A 20,309-nucleotide genomic window follows, 5' to 3' on the forward strand; every position below is an offset into this window, starting at 1 on the left:
CATGGCAACCCCAGGCAGGGGCTACCCACTGATCAGAACTGGGAGGTGATGCAGTCTCTGGCTTACCTGACTTACGTGATCTGACTTATAGGCCATGCACACAAGAAAAAGAGTTAAATATTTAAGACTATAAAAAGCAGCTAATAAATAAAGTTAATAATTCCCAAGGAGATCAAAGGAAGAAGAAAAAATTTCCAACTGGTATGTACAAAAGTCTTCCTGAAGGATCTAGTAGTTGAGTTAGGTAGGGTTAGAATTTTGGATAAGTCATCATGTGTTGCCTAAAAAAAAAATTGGTTGTAGTATCCAAATATAGTAAAGAAATTATTTTTTTAGGGCACGGACTGCGTGATACTGCCTTCCTTGAAGCTCCGCAGTATACCTAGCATCATAATCACATCAGGAGCTCAGGAAATATGGGTTGAATGAACTAAATTAAATCCAAACATAAAGGGAGGTTTACTCTAGAAAATGTGCATAAAGAAGTAGGGAATGAGATGGTGGAGGGGGCCTTCAGAAGAGTTCCAAGGCTGAATTCCCAAATCCGATATACCAAGGCAGGTATTGTAATCGAGCCTCTCAGTCTGTTAACTCTCCAGCCCTACGCCCATTGGGCCGGCCACGCCCCTTCCCAACCCCTGGTTCATCTAGTGGTGAAGCCACTCTGTGACCTTGCACTTCCTTTCCAAGCACTGTCTTGGTACTGAGCACCCTGGCCAGTGAGCCGCTCAGTCAGTCATACACCTTTGTTCCACGGCCTTCTTCCAGAACCCACAGAAGTCCTTTTGGTCCTTATCAACCAGCAGCCCAGGAAATCAAACCATAGTTGCCCAGGGTTAGGCGGGCTGAGGCTGTGCTGTTGTCCTGTGTACACCCCACAAACCTCGTTCTCGCAGGGGACCTGAATTGGGTCAGTGTAAGCGTCCAGAATAGCTTCTTCTTATCATCTGTAAAGAATTTCTCCCCAAACGACTGTCAGGTAATTTCATAGGCAAGAGCCTCACACTCCCCATCACTCAGCATGCCTAAAATGCTCTGATAACTTTCCAATGCCTGGATATTTCAAGAAACCTTTTAAAAGGAAAACAAAACCCTAGCCAGGCCCTGGAGTAGAAAAACTGGTTTCTGTTTTTTAAAAAAATAAACAACAGCCTTTGAACAATCTCTATTTAAAAATTCTTAAATTTGCCTCTAAATGCAAGTTGTAATTAATAGAGGTTGGAGTTTACACTGTTGAGTGTAAAAACACCCTCAGGCACAAACTAATCAAGTGTGTATGTCATGCTGTAAACTACAACAAGTTCTTTGTTTGACCTAAAAAAAAAAAAAAAAAGCTTGCCAAGCACCGGTTTCTCTTTGTCAAGCTCCCTTTTATTGTCTCATTTTTGTTTTCTTTCTATCCAACACTACCCCACCTCCCCCCCTGCCTTGAACCTTGCTATATAGTATTTAAGAAACTTTGCAGGTCCCATGTTTTATTGATAGTTTTCATCAAGCATGAATTTAAATTTGAGAATAGATTAGGTGTCTTTACCCCTTTTCTTTTTGATAAATAACAAGAGATTTCTACTTATGATTTTCTGTCCTCGGGGCTTTATCATTAAGATTAAATAACTGTACTCTCAAGCATGCCACTGCACAAACATCTTTTCAATTATGTGAGTAACAGATGCCTTCACAAAGGAACTATTGAAAATTCAGAAAGCATGTTTCCAAAAAAGAAAGAAGGAAGGAAAAAAAAAAAGCAAGTATCAGATGACAGAAGAATGTAATTGTTTACCATTAAAATATATCCTTAGCACTTCCATTGAAAACCTCTTGGAACATTTTGTGTTTATACAAGTTTTTACAAAGTTTGATCAAAACAATGAATGTGTTGTGGAATTGTTAAACATGTCAGGAGCTCTGGAATCCATAGTCTCTAACACGCGTGGACCTAAATGCAATAGTTGTTGGGCTGTTTTTGCCTGTGGATGCTGCCTCCCTTTGCTGTGGTTATGTTAGCCCTTTACTCTTCTTGAAATAATGTTCATCTTCCTTTGAAACTCCATGCAACTCGATTCTGTCATTGTTTTCTCATTGAGAAGAGTAACCGCTGCCTCTTTGCTGGCCAGCATCATAGAGGGCAGAGAAGGGGTGGGAGCTCATTATGGTCCATGTCCTCTGCCTTGAACATGTATTATTTAATCCCTGGGACATAAAGCCAGTCTCCCTCAAGGCCATTCCCACTTTCTTCAGTGTGGTTCATTTCAAAGACATGAAGCTCACATCAATCTTGACACTCTTAGAAGTGGCAAAGAGGCATCAGAGAAGCAAAGCATCTGAGGAACTTTCTGTCTGGCAGGAGAGACCATGGTTAGAGTAAATGCTGTGGGCAGGAATTCATAGAGGATGCCCTTCTCAAGTTGCTCTTACCATCCAAGGTCAAGGTGGGCTTGATCCAAATCAAGTCGCCACCATTTGGATAGTCGTGACATGGCTGTCCTGGCACCTTATGGGAGGAGCACTGTGTCTGGTGCCCAAGCCACCTGCCTGCTTCTGTTCTGAGCAGGGTGGCCCTTTACAATTAAGGAGCATGCGTACATTCCTTGACTCTGTTGCCGTGAGAAAAAGAGTACATACCTTGATTTCTTAGGCAGTTCGGTAGAGCTTGGACTTCGCTCAACCCAGGGGCGGTCACTTTCATATCTCCCCTGTGCTGAGGCTTCTCAGATTGTGTGAAGATGCATAGCTAGCTTGCTGAGATGAGACCTGCAGAGGAAGGCAGAGCTGTGTTTGGATTCAGATTTTGGCACTTAATAGCTGCATGCCTTTGGCTGGTCATCTAGTCATTTAGCTCTGAACCTCAAGTTTCCTCATCCATAAAATGAGGAGAAAATAATCTACCTGTAGAAATTTCTTTTTTGTAATGGTTAAAGTTAAGGGATGCAGGGCACCTGGTATTAATAGGAACTTATTCACTGGTTATTAAGTTTCTACTAATAACTGGCTGCTGTTAATATTGTAATTCCCAATTAGTGGATAACCTGCATCTCTCCCCACCCTCCCTCCTCACCTCTGACCCTGACCCCTGCAGCTCAGTACCTCTAGTTCCAGGAGCCTGTGGTCCCTGAGCTCCCTCTTGTACCCTGGACACACCCAATGGGAGGCCAACCACCATCTCGCGGGGTCGAGCACCCTGTACCTTTTGCTCTTCACATAGAGTCAAAGTCATTCTGCGACTATGCAGGGTGGGGCCAGGAGTTATGAGGGGGCCTAAGAAAGGACTGCCTCACCACGCAGGGGCAAATGGAGAGTGTCCGCACCCTTGCAAAGTTCTCTCGTCCTTCTGCTGCTGCACCTTGAGTGGGGAATGAAGCCCCTGGAGCAGATCATTTTTCCAGGGAAGAGAGCTTTTCCGGAGACAAGTGGTCATGTCTTATTGTTGATAATAATGATGCTGACACCTTTCCGGTATCTCAGGATAGAATTCAAATGATGCTACTAATGCCTCCTTCCTTTTAAGGAGTGCAGTGCAGTCCGGTAGCTCATGGGCAACCAAAGTCTTTTGCACATCATCCATGTTATATTCTGTCATTTTCTTGCCTCAGATGGGTTGTTCCTCAGGCCCCGGGGTCTGTGACCTACACACACAGGCAGTATGGCCACCTTCCTCCAAGCTTTGGTGCTCAAAGCTTTCAGTCCCCACCCACATTTGCTGGAAGGCCTTGTTCTCAGCTCTCTTGGTTACTAATATTTTGTGCCTCACATTGCACGTTATTTTTGCTGTTTCCCTGAAACTCACACAGTGAGATCTTTCTTCAGAGCCCACGTCTTTCTCAGATGAAAACTGGCTTTGAACAGAGCAGAAGTGAAGAAGCACAGTTGCTCCTGTGCACAGTGAGTGTGATGCCCATTGAGGAAATATCCTCACTTTGCCATTCTCTGCACATTTACATGGCACATCTGCGTTTGGCTTTTGCTTTTTCCCCATCCCCCAGATGCTCTTCCACCATTTTTCATAGTCATGGGCCAGCACCCTGAGAGGTGAACAGTATGTGAATTTAGAAGTTTTCTGTACTCATTGGAACCGTAACAAATGTGTATGCACTTTATCTTCAGAAAGGAAAAATATACCTTCTACTGGTTCTATATTTAAGGAAAGATTGCCTCCCATACTTCACAGTGAAGTTATACTTTCAATTTCTGGCTGAGAAGGGAAATGTCTGACCAGACCTTAGAATTTATTAACCCTGCAATCAACTTGGAAGTGTAATGACTACATTTGGGATCAGATCAGGTCTGAAGCCCCAGTGGAAACAATATGTCATTTCTTTTCTACTGATACTGGAAAACCAAATCATGTAAGAGTAGTAGTAGCATTTTTGACTTGACATCCACGCTGCCTTCATTTCACATTGACCCTAAAATAGTCTGCACCAAGGGTACCAGCAAATCTTTGTGCCTGGAAATTTTCACTGGTTTAATACTTCTATGAAAGTGCCTGGGAAGTAACTGGGGTGAGTTTGAGATTCAAATACAACCCTCAAAGTTTCCCACTCCCCCCTGCCCCCAGGTTCTTGGTTGAACCAATTCCAAACATTACTATCTCATTTTTCAGAGCTCTCTGTATAGATGCACTCTCATTTCTCTTATTAAGCACTGTTTGCTAAATGTTTTAGCCCAAAAGTTCAGTCATTCCATGCAAGCATTAATCAACACAGGAGACATTAGTGATTACTTGTTCAAATGAGATTTGACATTATTTTTCCTCTACTTATGGAGAGGGGAGGAGAATGTTGGCTAATAAAGATGAAGGGCTTTTCTTCTCTTTTATGAAATGCTAATGATGAGGATGTGTGTGATATATATTTCTCTATTGCTGTTTTGTTGGTGTTGTTGTTGAGAAAAGGAGGCAAGGCCCTGGAGGATTTCAGAATTTGTAAATATAAAATTATCTGCCTTGGTGTTTAAAAAAATAATAATAAAAGGGAGAAAGAGTTGGCAGGGTGCCAGATTACTTACATTACAGTAATAGATTTGCTGACCCCTGACTTCTGCTGTAGAGAAATGTATTGAATTTTTCATAATATCAGATGAGGCAGATCTAGAAGCCTGGTATACCAAGCACCATTATTTAACTTGAGATTTAGTAAAGCTGAAATCTTTTCAAACCAGCAATTTCTTGTATGATGATAATTTAGTGGCTCAGATGCTAATAAATCAAGGTGATAATGCCATTGATTTGTTCATTTTAACTTGGGTTGATTCTAAAGTCGTCTTTATTTAAGGGGGGAAAAAAGAAGAAAAAGAAGGGGAAAAAAAACAACTTGCTTTTCACAGTGACTGAATTTAATAAGAATCTCCATGATAGCAAAAGGCCCCCCTACTGTTTCTGCTTTGGGGTGGAAAATGTTATTCTTGTATTATTCCTAGAGAAAAATAAAACCTCATGCTGCTACAAATCATATGCCTATGGAAAGATGTTATTTTTTTTAATACATGATAGCTTACCTGTTTCAGATCCATTAATGGCGTTGTAAATAAGTATTTTGCTAATCCGAAATGTGAAATCTGGATAATAATAAGAGCCTATTTATTTGCCCAGCTTTCAATCCCAGACTCCATATAGACTGGGGGAGACGCTCTCTGGGTTTTCTAATGAATATATTGCTTCCCTTCCCCCACTACTTTCATCCACCTAAAACCCGACCAACATTCTTAGAGCTGCAGCACATTGAAAATATTTCTCCAGTATAATGAGTTCTGAGGGGATAAGGTACATTTTTGCTTTTATCTGTGCAGTTTAGAAACTGATTACATCTTTGTTGTACTGCAAATATTTGAGGAATAATCATTTGCAAGGCTCGGGCATGTTGCATTATACTGAATTCTTTTTGTAATATAAAATGACCCAGCTTCCTGCATTAGGCAATGTTGGCCTTATATTGGGTAACCTGTTTTCATGGTACTGCAGGTACGTTAAACGTCTAAACGTTCAGAACCCTGTAAGAGCTTTCATTCTCTTGTACTGTAAAAACTTCTAATAATCAAATGATAAGATCATATCCTGTGGGGTAATTGTGTTGTACCGTGACAGGATAACTGAAAAAACATTCAGTGAAAATCACACCAAACGGAAATCACTATATGAAGCAGTAATTGTGTGCCCTGAGAGACCATGCCTTGTTCGGCAGAGCTTAGGCAGTCATATTTCTGCTTGCTTCCTTTTCACTGAATCTTTTCTTGTTTTATTTTGGGAGCTTTTTTTCCCCTGAGCCACTGTAATTATCTTTTTATGATTTAGGAGATGGAAAAAAAAAATCCACTTGATTGACCTTTCCTTGTCTTGCGGGCTCTTGCTCGCTCTCTTTCTCTCTCCTCTCCTCTGGAAGCCTTTAAGAAGCAGGGCTTGCGTTGGATTCAGTTTTACCTTAGTCATGCTTCTTTCGAGATACAAGAAACATTTAATTCCAGATTTCCTGCTTCTGGCTTTAGGCCTTTGACCAGCAAAGTGAAATGTATTTTTTTACTGCTGTCAGCTAGCCAGCTGCTGAGTTGAGTGAAGGGGAGAAAAAAAAGAGAAAGAAAAAGAGGAGTGGGAGTTAGGAAGACCTGAAATGAAATGTTTGCAAATTTTCGTGAACTTGCAAAATTTCAAAAGGAAATTAAAGTCTCCTTAGCACCCATGTAGAGAGCTGGGTTGGCCCAGGATGCTCAGAAGCTGGGGGGAGGGTGCTCTAGCCCACCTTGCTTGTCTCCGCTCCCCCTCTCCCCACCCCCGCCACTGCGAAGGTACTGCCGCCTTCTTTCTCAGTAGAGGACCCTGGTGGTGTCACCATCTCCATTAGAGAATGGCGTTGGGGGAAGGGTAGTACCCACAAACAAACCACTGGAACACCCAGACTTCAAATCTCCGGTTCCCATGGCAACCAAACAAAAGTAAAACAAGCCTATCTGTCCCAACAATTATCCCCCAATAAAATGTTTTCACTAAAGTCAATCTAAAATATTTTTCCAGTTTAAAATATTTAATGCATTTTGCTCCTGGACAAAAATCCCCAGCCTCCCAATGTTGAAAGGGATAAAGTCCCTGGCAGAACCATGCAGATGAAAGGAACTGGGGGGAATGTTGGGGACTTTACAGATGAGACGGAATAAATTCAAGTATGAACAAGATTGCTTTTCTCTCTCTTCTGCTTAGTTATGCTTTTTATTATATAAACATTAACTGTAATATTGCAGTGGGAAGCAGGTATTTGGCAGCCATATATTATTTTAGTAAGTCTACATAGAGAGAACAGTTTCCAGTTTTAGCAGCTGTAACGTGTTTAAACGCAGTTTGTAATGGGATCTGAAGATAACTATTCCCCATGGGCTGTGTTGATCTTCATAGCTGGCCCACTGCCAGATTTAGGGCTCAAAAGTATTATTCACAGCTACATACCTTGTCCGAGCATGCTCAGTAAATGAATTTTGTTTCTCCTCTGCCATAAATTGGGATTTGATTTTCCCATAATTTACTTGGCATTTTATTAAAGAGTGAAATATTATGATCACGAATGTCCCCACGTCTGTACTGTAAACCTGAGCAGTTGTGTGTTTTGAAGTAGTTGGGATCCAAATTACATAGTTAGAAACCAATTTCAGGATAGCTAACAAATAGCCAACCAAGGATTTTTTTTTGCCCGGGAGTCTTAGTTTAAAAATAATTAGGATTCCCAATATTTGAACAGATTTATGTTGTTTATAAGCCAAGTACATTTTCTTCATTGAGTCAACTTGTCTTATTTAAAACAAATTATGTTTGCTGTATTAAAGTTCATATTTTTAAGGCTGAGTCTTGTATTAATCCCACAGTGAGTCATTAATCATACCAAATGCATTATAAAAACTTTAATCACTGAAGTTGAAACCGAGATCGTAATGCAATCCATCCTTTTTAATTACATCAGCTATTTTTCCCTTCTAGATCAAGAGCTACATCGCAAAGGGAAAACAGATTAAAACTAGAGCTGTTTGATGTTTCTTGTTTTAAAGCAATTTTATTGTACTTTGTTACAACAAAAAGTTATATAATTAAAATACTTAAATTTTTCGGCCCTCTGATTTTTGTGGCTTCAGTGGTCTGTCTGCCTTCATTCTCAAAGAGGCCCTTGTGACCTTTCTCCTACTGGCACCCAAAACTAGAGCTCTGCACACTGGGGTCACCATCCCCCCTCTGAGCTGCTCGGTAAACACAGCTGTTTCTCAGCCACGCTGGCCTTGCCTCCCGTTGACCTCTTTGTCTTACATGTCTGGTCGACATTTTGACGTGAATAAAAATATGGGTGTTAGAGGCAGGCAGGACTAGGTTCATATTCCACTCTAATTAACTTGTTCAACTGTTTTGGGCCTCGGTTGCCTCCTCTGCTACAAAGGGAATAATAACACCCCATAGGGGTGTTGAGGACAGTACATGAATTCATCTCTAAAATATACCTGGCCCATACTAGTACCTGCTAGAATCTAAGCTTCCTGTGGGCAGGGACTTTGTCTCATTCTCTGCTGTATCTCAGTGCCTAGAACACTGCCTGGCACATAGTAGGTGCTCAGTAAATAGCTGCTGATGGGATGAAAAATTATTATTCCATTCCTGTTACTGTCATTGTTGTGATGGTCTTCTTGGCACTTAGCCAGGTGTTTGGGCAGTGAGTGGTGATGTTGTCAGTGTTGAGTACTTTCCTTAGTATCCTTGGTATATAGGTTCACAGGACCAAGAGGATGTCTTGCAGCCAAGTTTGTAAGTTACCAGGGAAGTAGGTCACTAAACTATGAAGTAAGTTTCTAAAATGCATTGCTGTCATTGGAGAGGAAACTCCTTCAGTAAGTTGCGCACATTGAGAAAAGAAAATAAACCCTCTTAGCACTGATATTGCCATAATTACCTCAACTGATGGATCATTTCTTCTGATATCCTTTTAGATTGATCCTACCATATGAGAGGTTTATTAAAGGAGAGGAAGATAAGCCCCTGCCTCCAATCAAACCTCGGAAACAGGAGAACAGTTCACAGGAGAATGAGAATAAAACAAAAGTGTCAGGAACCAAACGCATCAAACATGAAAACCTCAAAAGCAAGAAAGAAAAAGAAAATGCCCCAAAGCCCCAGGATGCATCAGAGGTGAGTTGCTCTCCTCCACAGAAAGGCCTCTGTGGCACCAGTCCCATCGCGGTGTCTTCTGGAGCCCTAGATGATGTGCATTTGCAGCACTAGAATAAGAAATCAAATAATTTAAACTTCACAGTTCCCCCAATAGTGGATGCTTCAGTTGGCTCAGCAGCTGAAATGCAGTGCACAATAGTGAATGGTGTGGGCCAAGGAAAGAATCCAGGAAGATGCGAGTGTCCTGTGAAAAGCCGATAGCGAAGGTTCTGACTTTGAGATATGAGCCAGTGCTTCAGCTCTGGGAGACCAAGGGAAGTCCTCATGTTAATGTCATGGCCTCTTGGCCACTTCACAGCCAGTCTTTCTGAGGAGTTGGCATCGCTATAAAAACCTTTGGGGGCTCTGGGGCGTGGAGATGTCGAAATCAACGTGTCATGTCTCTGAAGGACTGCCCTGAGAACTTTAGGGCCTTGTTTGCCTTCCATGATTGACCTCTGCGTAATAGCCTTGGGTTGAGACCTATTTGGAAACATCTTTAGTACAAATTATTTATAGGGAAATCTTGAAATGGGTCCTCTGAAACCATTATTATGTCTCATGTTATCAGGTAGTTTCTGACCCTTTTAAGCAAGCCCCAGCTACCCAAGCTCCCGGTAGCTATTTGGTAGGAGCCATGACCGTCAGCATACAGCCATCATGGAGGCTGATCTGGGCTCTATTTCAATGTGAATAATAAAAAAACCTGCTGCCATAAAAAATACTTAGCAGCCACATTTGGAGACAGCATGTTCTAGGATTCAACCCCAGAGGGAATTTTGGTGCTGATATTAAACACCCCCTAAAAATCACGTTTATAATGAACACAAAAGAGACTCCTTAATTAAACACTGGCTTAAAACACACACACACACACACAGAGGTTTAACACACACACATACACGCACCACCAACCTTCTGAATGGAAATTAACTTATTCAATTGACTCCTATGTAAGAAGATAGTATTAATACCAAAAGGACAAGTTTTTTGGTTTTGTAATTATTTTAAAAAGGAGAAAAATAAGACAATGCAGATTTCTAAACATCTGCAAGTTTGCAACATAAATGGCCAAAAGCAAGGAAATTCAAAGTTAAGACTTGCATTCCATTCTTCCTTTATCCTCTTGGCCTGGTGATTTACAATAGGGTTTCGGTCAGTGAGTTCTATTCGATTCCATATGTACAGAGTTGCCAAAGCACCAGGGAACAAACTGAGGACCAAGAGGCCAGCAGACTTGTGATTGGTTCCACTTTGGGGATGAGGTTTGAAATGGTTAATCTGTGAGTGGGAGGAGGAAGCCTGGCCCCATGCTTGAGAGGTGGCCATACCCAAGAGTGGTACCTCACTCTTTGGGGTCCTTAGAAACCCTTAAAAAGCTGTTACGGCTCCCTGTTTCCTATAGGCTCCTACAGGTCCCTTCAGGGAGCTGTATCTGAAGTGTCAAAAGGTTGTCATGATCAGGTTATCTGCACTCTGAAGGTATCTCACGGTTTCTCCAAGTTTAACATAATAAGAATCACTTCTCACCTTCAAGCTAGATCCATATTATTGACCAGGTGTACTTCTCATTAATGATGTGTTTAGTTTTTTTGGTCTGCTGGATTTTTATTGTTGTCATTGTTGCTTTCATTGTTTTAAATTTTGGATGTTTACAGTATGAAGCAGTGAACTCAATGGAAATAAACCTTTTCGTCAAAACCACTATATACCACTTCTAGTCAAATCTATCTTCAGATGACCTAGATTGCAAGTTGCATGGCAGGAAGGTACCATTTAGCCTAGAAAGGCAGATCATATAAAATGCCATCATAGAAAAAAGTCCTTTACTTCTTTCTGCATAGCATTCAAAGATCTCCCAAACCTGTCTTAGAACGAGAAGTGTGGGGCTCCTTGTAACTGGAAACCTAGGTCATGGAAACCTCAGTGAGGTTGAGCATCCCCAGTAGCTCCACTTCAGGCTACAGCCCCATCAGCAACTAGCAATTAAATGCAATCTTCCTTATTCCCTTGCCTTACTCACTTTTCTGTATTTTCATGTAATGTATAAGCTCAAAAAAACCAATGATGGTTGTTAATATAGAAATGACATTGTCCTGGAAAGGGCAGCTAGTAGTATTAAAAAAAAAAGGAGTGACAAGCAAAGGCTGTTTAAGAATAACACATCCCTAAAACACAGGGATATCTTTAAGTGAATTTGCAGAGGAACATATGTGAAATGAGTGATTCCTTAATTCCTTTGCTCCTATGCATTCTGAGACCGCCATTCTCAATCTTGCCCAAAGATGCTAATGTGGTTGACACTTCTCTTAACAGAAAACAACGTGTGAGGGATGAGATGGAAAGGACAAAAAAGGACCGGATCACTACAACTGTTGGTGACTGTCCTCTAATAAGACCTGTTAGGGTAGAATGACAACAGTTTTAAAAGAGCTTGTCAGTCAGCTGGGTCACAGATGGAAAGTTAGAATGACCTTCTGAGGCCAAAGTTCACTGGGCTACATAATGCAATGAATGGGTCGGATAGTGCCCACACCCTCTGTTAATGGACACATAAAGACCTTCTGTCCCGTTGACTAGAATTTATTTCAATCAACAGAGATGCTGTATTTGTCATGGTGCACTATGCCTGAATTTTGACAACTTCATTTTTAGCTTTAATAGAAATGTAGTTTGCCTATTCTAGAAAGTCTTGAGAGTATCCTCTGCCTCTCAGGTAGGCAGGCTGCCATTTGCATCTGCATAATTTTTCAATATTTTAGCTTATCTGCACTCATGTGGCACTGAGTAGAAATTATTAACACTTAGGGATAGCTAATTGTCAATGCATCATATTGAACACATTAGGAAGGGATCTGCTCTCTCAAAGAAAGGCAAGGAGTAATAGTAAGTTTGTTGTTTGTTGTTGACATTGGGGTTGGTTGGAATCTTGAAAGAGAGACACTTACAAAAATCTTTCTCAGTAGTCTCATAAAACATAACATGCAATTTAAAACCCATTTGGATAATTGACTGATTTGACAAGGAGACAACCTCAGAATTAAACTATATATTAGAAATCAAGGAGTGATATGATTGTATACCATCAGTATGTAACACTTTGGTATTTTGATCAGAGTCTCATAAGGGACTCAAGCAAATATGCATATTTCCCCTAATGTTTCTGTAATTTAGGTTTCTTTGTTTAGAGCTGTGATTGGGGAGTAATAAAGCTTTACAGAAACTCTGTGAGCTGATTGACAAGCATGTTTTCAAGAAAAACTGCTGTGTGTAATATTTTATTTCATAGCAAAACATGTCAGTGTATTTGGCTTCCTTCTGACTGTCATTTAAAATATCTTATCAGGTTTCATCAGAGCAAGAGAAGGAACAAGAGACTTTAAACCAGAAAAGCATCACTGAGCCTCTCCCAGCAGCAGACACGAAGAAGAAAATGGAAGGGTACCAAGATTTTGCAGCTAGGCCTCTGGTATCTAGAGCAGACCCTGAAAAGGACAGTGGCACCGACCAAAGCTCCAACAGTGAGAAGGGGACAGAGGAGGGGCCGGAGAAGGGGGCTGCACCGCCACTCCCAAGTGCTCCTCTGGTCCCTGAAAGGGACCCGGCCCTGACGGCTGGGGCTGGCAAACAGTCACTCACCTCGCCCACCGCCCTCGCGGACTCAAAACAGGAACCCAAACCCTGCTGCTTTACAGAGAGTCCTGAACATGAACTGCAAGAAGCATCCTTCCCCAGCTTCCCCGCCCCACAGCCACCGCTGGCAAGCCAGAACGAGGTGGAAGAGGACAAGCTGCCAGCAATGGCGGATTACGTCGCCAACTGCACCGTGAAGGTGGACCAGCTGGGCAGTGACGACATCCACAACGCACTGAAGCAGACCCCGAAAGTCCTCGTGGTCCAGTCGTTTGACATGTTCAAGGACAAAGACCTGACCGGGCCCATGAATGAGAACCACGGACTTAATTACACTCCCCTGCTCTACTCAAGGGGCAACCCGGGCATCATGTCCCCACTGGCCAAGAAAAAGCTTTTGTCCCAGGTGAGTGGGGCCAGCCTCTCCAGCAGCTACCCCTACGGCTCCCCGCCCCCTTTGATCAGCAAAAAGAAGCTGATTGCGAGGGATGACCTGTGCTCAGGTTTGTCGCAGGCCTCCCACGGCCAGAGCCCTGACCCCACGGCAGTGAGCCGGCCGTCCGTGATTCAGCACGTCCAGAGTTTCAAAAGCAAGCCGTCGGAGGAGAGGAAGACCATCAGTGACATTTTTAAGCACGACAGACTGAGCCGAGCGGACCAGCACCGCTGCAGCTTCTCCAAGCACCACCTTAGTTCCCTTTCGGACTCCTACGTCCTGAAGCAAGACATTCAGGAGGGCAAGGATAAACTTCTAGAGAAAAGGGCCCTGCCCCATTCCCACATGCCCAGCTTCCTGGCCGATTTCTACTCCTCTCCTCACCTCCACAGCCTCTACAGGCACACCGAGCACCATCTGCACAGTGAACAGGCCTCCAAGTACCATTCCAGGGACATGTACAGGGAGTCGGAGAACAGCTCTTTCCCTTCCCATAAACACCACGAGAAGCTCCATGTCAATTACCTGGCATCCCTGCACCTGCAGGACAAAAAGGCAGCCGCGGCCGAGGCCCCTGCCGATGAGCAGCCGACGGATCTGAGCCTGCCCAAGAACCCACACAGACTCACCGGCAAGGTCCTGGGCCTGGCCCCCTCGGCCCCGGGGCCCCAGGAGGGCAAAGGTGCCGCCCACTTCCAGCTCGTCAGCAGCCAGGGTCGAGACTGTCACCCCAAGGCCTGTCGGGTATCGCCCATGACCATGTCGGCCCCCAAAAAATACCCCGAATCCCTTTCAAGGTCGGGAAGACCTCACCACGTGAGACTAGAGAACTTCCGCAAGATGGAAGGCATGGTCCACCCCATCCTGCACCGCAAAATGAGCCCCCAGAACATCGGCGCGGCGCGGCCCATTAAGCGCAGCCTGGAGGATTTGGACCTCGTGATTGCCGGGAAGAAGGCCCGGGCCGTGTCTCCCCTGGACACATCCAAGGAGGCCTCCGGGAAGGAGAAGGCCTCCGAGCAGGAGAGCGACGGCGGCAAGGCGGCGCACGGCGGGCATTCTGGGGCTGGATCGGAAGGCCACAAGCTGCCCCTCTCCTCGCCTATCTTCCCGGGTTTGTATTCTGGGAGCCTGTGTAACTCGGGCCTCAGCTCCAGGCTCCCGGCTGGGTATTCTCATTCTCTGCAGTACTTGAAAAACCAGACTGTGCTTTCTCCACTCATGCAGCCCCTGGCTTTCCACTCACTTGTGATGCAAAGAGGAATTTTTACGTCGCCCACGAATTCCCAGCAGCTGTACAGACACTTGGCTGCGGCCACACCTGTAGGAAGTTCGTACGGTGAACTTTTGCACAACAGCATTTACCCTTTAGCTGCTATAAATCCTCAAGCTGCCTTTCCATCTTCCCAGCTGTCGTCCGTACACCCCAGTACAAAACTGTAAGCCCAGCCCTGCACAGCATCCAAAGTCGGCGTGGCTCGCAGAGCAGCAGTCCCGACCCTGGGATGGAATTAGAAGTCACTCTTTCTTCCAATCTGGGGGTGAGATGGGTCCCAGCCACAGGGGCCGAGAGGTGAGGTGAATATGCCTGATTTTTCTGGGACGACTCCAGCCTTGGCTGGTCAGTTTTGACCCCCTGCCAACGTGGATGCTTCTGGAGCCCCCCCCAGATCATTTCACTTTGCACGTGGGGTTTGTGAAGGGATGTATGTCTACCCAGGAATACATTAGAGGATCCCGTCTGAGTTCATATGATCAGGAGACAATCTGGGGCAAAAAAAAAAAAAAAAAGGGGGGCAGGCATTTCATAAGGAAGGGCACAGAAGACTGACAAGCATATGTCCAGGGATGCCCCTCCATTCATAAAACTTTCCAAGGTTCAATCAATGCAATGTATAGTGAAACTTCAATAGACCTTTCATTTTGACACTATTAAACAATCCAGAGAAGTAAACACTGTTAAATTGACTGTGTATATATTTGCTTCTTAAAACTACCCGTATCACTGTTTGCTCACCTAATTTATATACAGGTAGTTCCATTTTCTCCCAGTTCCTTCTTGGTCCCCCCTCCCCGCCCCCTCCTTTTTTTTTTTTTTTTTAATTAAATAATATGGCTTTTGTTTGCAGGTCTTTTGTTTTTGCTTTTGTTTTGTTTGTTTTGTTTTAAAGGCTGACTGACTATCCTAGTTGTTGATGTGTGTTTGTAATTTTTTCACATCTTATCATTTTGAGCAGCTTTGGGTGGTAAAGTTATTGTTTACAAATTGAAGCAACTGATTCTAGTGGAACAAATGAAAACAGAAGCAGGTGAGCACACAATAGTGCAAAGAATGTTCCTTTGCAGATCCACAACTTAAGAATTTTGTTCCTCATAAATGGCATAGTTGAAAGAGCTTCTACACTGCTTACCTGGCCAAATGCTTTGCTTTGAAGTATTGGGTTATGTGAAAATATTGAGCATTGTACTTACCTTATCTAGGCTGTGAAACTGTCCTACATACCAGAGCAATCATAAAAACAGAAACCTCATTGGCAGCAAGCTGCTGAATAACAACAGAGTCTAGAGGACATATTTGTGGGCTGCACAGATATTTTAGGAATTTCAGAAATTAGAACAGGAGCCAAAATGATTTACATTGGTGTTGGCACTGATCCCTTTAAATGGGCTGGGAAAGGGGGTTGGGAACAGGATGGAGCTCGACTATCCAGAAGAGAAGGAACAGCTGGAGGCCTCAGCACCAGATACCTTCTTTTAGGTAATAGCAACATTGCCTTCTTGTCATTCCCAAGAAGAACCTCCCATGCCACATCTTTGGGGGATAATTGGCATCCTGGATTACCCATTTCAAAGGAAATCCGTCATCGTTGGGTTTGTGGGCTGTGAATTTCCTGCATATGCATGGCATGCCCATAAGGTGGTTTTTACTTCATTTTTTTAAAACCACCTGGTGATACAGCCCCCTTTTGATTCTTTTATTGTTGGAAAGAAATGGTCAAGCTGTTCAAGCAGTCAAAAGTTGTGAAGAATGTATGTTGTCATTCTTGCCACTTTATTTCACTTCCTACCAAGATGTACTATCAAGGCGGACGCATTTCTAAGTGTATTAGAGTCCATCTATACAGAGTGGATTTTATTTCCCATGCCTGCTGAAGACTGCTTTGATGACCTCCCCAGCCCACTGTACCCCTCCCAACACTACCAGTAGACATTAGAACCAGAGTTAACCAAGCCTCTTACCTCTCAGATATTTAATTCTATGAAAATTGATGACAATTTTCAACATCCAAATAGGTAACTCAACTACAAAATAATCAAAACTGGTAACAATGAAACTACGGCTCTTAAACAAAGCCATGCATGCCATGCATTTATATTGAAATGTCTCCATGATACGAAGCCAAATATACAATGTAACATACTTAATATCCAAAGGTGGAAACAAAAGAATGTAGACATCCAGTGTTAAGAGTTCCATTTGCTTCAATTAATTACTTACCTTCCTGTGGAATAATATATATATATATTTAATAGAACAATAGATAAACTAGTAGAATTTAGATTATAAATGTGTGAGTGCAGATTATCCTGCTATTGCACAAGATAGAGGGGGGAAATCTCAATTCCAGCTGGCAAAACGCTAGCCAGGATACATATAAGAAAGTTGCACTAGACTGAATGATCACGGAATTGGAGGACATAGAAGAAAAAGGAAACTCTAGTGGTTCTGCAGCAGACTTGGGCTAGATTGTACATGGTTTCTATGAGTTTGTTTCTCAAAGAAAATGGGGCTATTTGTCCCTACCGGAGTTCACCTGTCCATTTGGGAAATGGGGCATTTGTTTTCCCCAGTGCAGTGATTTCAGTCTGTTTTCATCGTGTTGGAATTTGATCACAGCGTTTTCAAACAATGTTAACATAGTCCAGCTTTTGTTTTTCTCATCTCTTCCGAAAGGAGACTCTGTTTCTGTCTGAGGAAGCTCATCCCTCGGCGAAACATCGGGACAAACACAGAGAAATGGAGGTATACATTCCCAACAGAAGCAGTGTGTTATTTGTTTTAAAACTCTGAACGGAAATCTTGGAAATCTTTCAAAAAGAACATTGAATTCTTCATTGGCTGAGAACTACTTTTTAAAAAGTCTTAAATAGGGCTTTGTTTGCATTGTTTGAGTTCAAGAGGCCTTATTATTGAATGGAATTGCACAAACCTTTGTGCAATCAAACCATTGTTACTGGTAGTTTTGTAAAGGAAACTGTGGAATCTAATTGGCAGTGGAGTCATAAATCTATTTACTGAATGTGGCTTCCAAGAAATGTTGCAATTCAAACTGCACTAAGTCCATGATTTATTGGAGATTTGGAGATTTTTAAATCATATTCTTTAAAACCTCTCCATGCAACTTCTGGTTTAACTTTTGGCAACTCAACATTAAAAACAGAGCCCAACCGAGTTTCAGAAGTAAATATTCTCCTAGTAAGTGATTTGAACTTGTAATATTTGCCACAGGACTGACTTATTTATTTACTAGCTAGAAGCTCTTAATTTCACTTGTTTATCAGGGCATATACAGAAGGGTTTGTTAAAACTCAATGTTGACTTTACAACTTTCTGACCTGGTGCATGAATTCTCAAGTACTGTATTTCACTGTGTTGGTGTGTCTGATGGAAATTTCGAGGTGGTCCCACAAAAATATTTTATGTAGTGTGCCTTCAAAGAGAACCCTTTATTTCTCTTCACTTACTGTTCCACAAAGTCATATGTGCTGATGGTCAGCCAAGTCCCATCTGGTCCAGTTTTACTCTTGTCCCAGTTTTAAAGAGAAATGGGAACGATTTCACCCTGGTGAGACCTACACAATTGCAATGATTTTATTGAGCGCTTACACTCCAGTGTTGGCTGTTGATGTATTTGATATTCTGCTAGTCTCCCCATGGTTGAAATATGTCTCAAGAATAGCAGCATAATCTTTAGGCTGTTTATACTTTTTTAAACTTCCCTGTGTTGTAAATATTGTATACTTTTGGTGATCCCAGCTATGTAACCTCTATGCTCTGTAAGGTGATTATTTGTATATAGCAACATGGCCCAGTGATATTATATAGTTTCCCAATGGAGAGGTTATTGAGTAACCTTTGCATTAGTTTAAACACTACCAGAAGAATGCTGAGCCAAGTATAAACACTCAATTTTGTATGTTTTCCAAATTGTACTTATTACTGCTTTTGATACTGTATTACGTGCCAATAGTTTCCCAATCACATAGCAGGCAAGAGATATTTTGTACTTTTTGATCCACTGTAATATTTAATAAAAAATGTTACTATCTGTTTCCTTTTGGGTGTGAGTAATAATTCTGTCACTTCTTCCTGTGGGGCCCAGAGGCCTCACCAGAAGATTTTCCACTCCTTCATCTCCAAATTGGATAATAACAGTAATAATGATGATATTTTCTGTCATTCATTGAGAACCTACTGGTGCCCAGTTGGCATATATTATCTTTAAGTTTCACAATCTCATGTAAATGTGGTTAGGCCCATTTTGGTGATGAGAAAACTAAAGTTTAGAGAGGTAAATCAACTTGTCTAAGGTCACATGACTAATAAATGGCAAAGTCAAGATTTGAACCTGGGACTCTTAAGTCTATGTGCTCCTCTCCTGGCAGGTAACAAATGTTTAGGCCATCAACAAAGACCTACTCAATTGCCAGGCATGGTGTTAGGAGCTGGGAAAATAATGGTGAGTGAAAGATACAGAAACTCTGGAGCTTATAAATCTTCTGGGAAAGAGAATTGATCAAATAATCACCTGTTTACATGCAAAATCTCAACATGACCTCATTCCTGGGGAGAGGAGTGATACATGAAGAGGAAGTGATGACTAAACTGATACATGAAGTACGAGTATGAATTAACTAGCTGAGAGGAAACTGGGTAAAGAATCATCCAAGCACAGGATACACCATGTACAAGGCCCTGAGGCAGAAACAGGTTTGGCTCATAGGAATTAGTAAGAGGCCTGTGTGGATGAAGCATAATTAGAAGGTTGAGAGGAAGAGGTTATGATGAGGTTAGGGAATGCAGCAGGGGCCAGCCAGGTAGGTCTCGTGGACCAGGTTAAGCCTTTTGGTCTTCAGTCTAAGTGAGGAGAAAAGGTTTAAGCAGGGAAATGACGTGGTTGAGATTTCTCTTTAAAAATCATACTCAGCCAAAATTGTATGTGGGGAGAGCAATCTAAGGCCAAGATAGTGATCATTTCCATTGGCATAGTGGAATGGGAGAAGTGGACATATTTCAGCATTACTTAGAAGGAAGAATGAATAGACTGGATAGTGAATTAAATGGGAGGATTGATGGAGAGCTATCTGGGAAGGGTCAAAAAGTTAGGAAGGCACTTAGCATAATCTGAGGTTCATGTTGGTCTTTTAATCATAGGCCTGGTGGTTAGGGAAAAAGATTTCTGTTCTCTGTTACCCTGGATCTCTTGCCTCCAGGCCTCCTGGCTTTGCTCAGCTTAGGTATCATTTGAAATGGGGCATTCACAAAGTAGCACCCTGTACACTCCCTTCTTAGTGGGTCCCAGTGTTGGGGGGGGGGGGGCAAATCTGACCACACACCTGGTCAGGATGGACATTGAATAGATAAGAGAGAATAAGCTTGCAAGCATGTCATCACAAAACTGAGAAGAAAAAAAAAGCATATTTTAAATAAAAGATACAGACTGCCTTATCTCATCACAATTGACTCCCTGGGAAGCCTCAGTCCACCAGGGGTTCTCTCAATATGTTAGGAATCTCGCCCTCTTCTTGCTCTCTGTCATCCCTTTGCCAATGCAGCACCCAACAAACATGGGAGGAGCTCCTGGCCCCACAGTCTTCCTTGCCCTCATTCTGATGCATGTGTATTTCCCCATATCATATAAATTGCGATGAGCACATCAAAAGAACGCTCTTCCATCTATGACACATTTGGCATTTATAGATCTGATGCTTGATTCATGCACAACAGGAAACATCATGATAAGTTATCTATTTTTACCAGGCTTGGTTGGCAAGTACTGGTGGGAAGGAGAATGG

At 42.5% G+C, this 20,309-nt stretch overlaps 1 protein-coding gene across 6 annotated transcripts in view; it reads left to right on the plus strand.

Moving 5' to 3' along the window:
- ARID5B (AT-rich interaction domain 5B) overlaps window positions 1-18,566 on the plus strand; it is a 184,294-nt gene extending 165,728 nt beyond the window's left edge. For all 6 annotated transcript variants that reach the window (XM_012526760.3, XM_004462493.4, XM_058298896.1 and 3 more), the window contains 2 exons: window positions 8,944-9,142; window positions 12,510-18,566. In XM_012526760.3, the coding sequence (XP_012382214.1) occupies window positions 8,944-9,142; window positions 12,510-14,675 (2,365 nt within the window). In that variant the 3' untranslated portion in view covers window positions 14,676-18,566. The remainder of the gene's footprint in view (window positions 1-8,943; window positions 9,143-12,509) is intronic.
- The last annotated feature ends 1,743 nt before the right edge of the window (window positions 18,567-20,309 follow it).

Source organism: Dasypus novemcinctus, chromosome 6 (genome assembly GCF_030445035.2).
Source record: "Dasypus novemcinctus isolate mDasNov1 chromosome 6, mDasNov1.1.hap2, whole genome shotgun sequence".
NCBI classification, from domain to species: domain Eukaryota; kingdom Metazoa; phylum Chordata; class Mammalia; order Cingulata; family Dasypodidae; genus Dasypus; species Dasypus novemcinctus.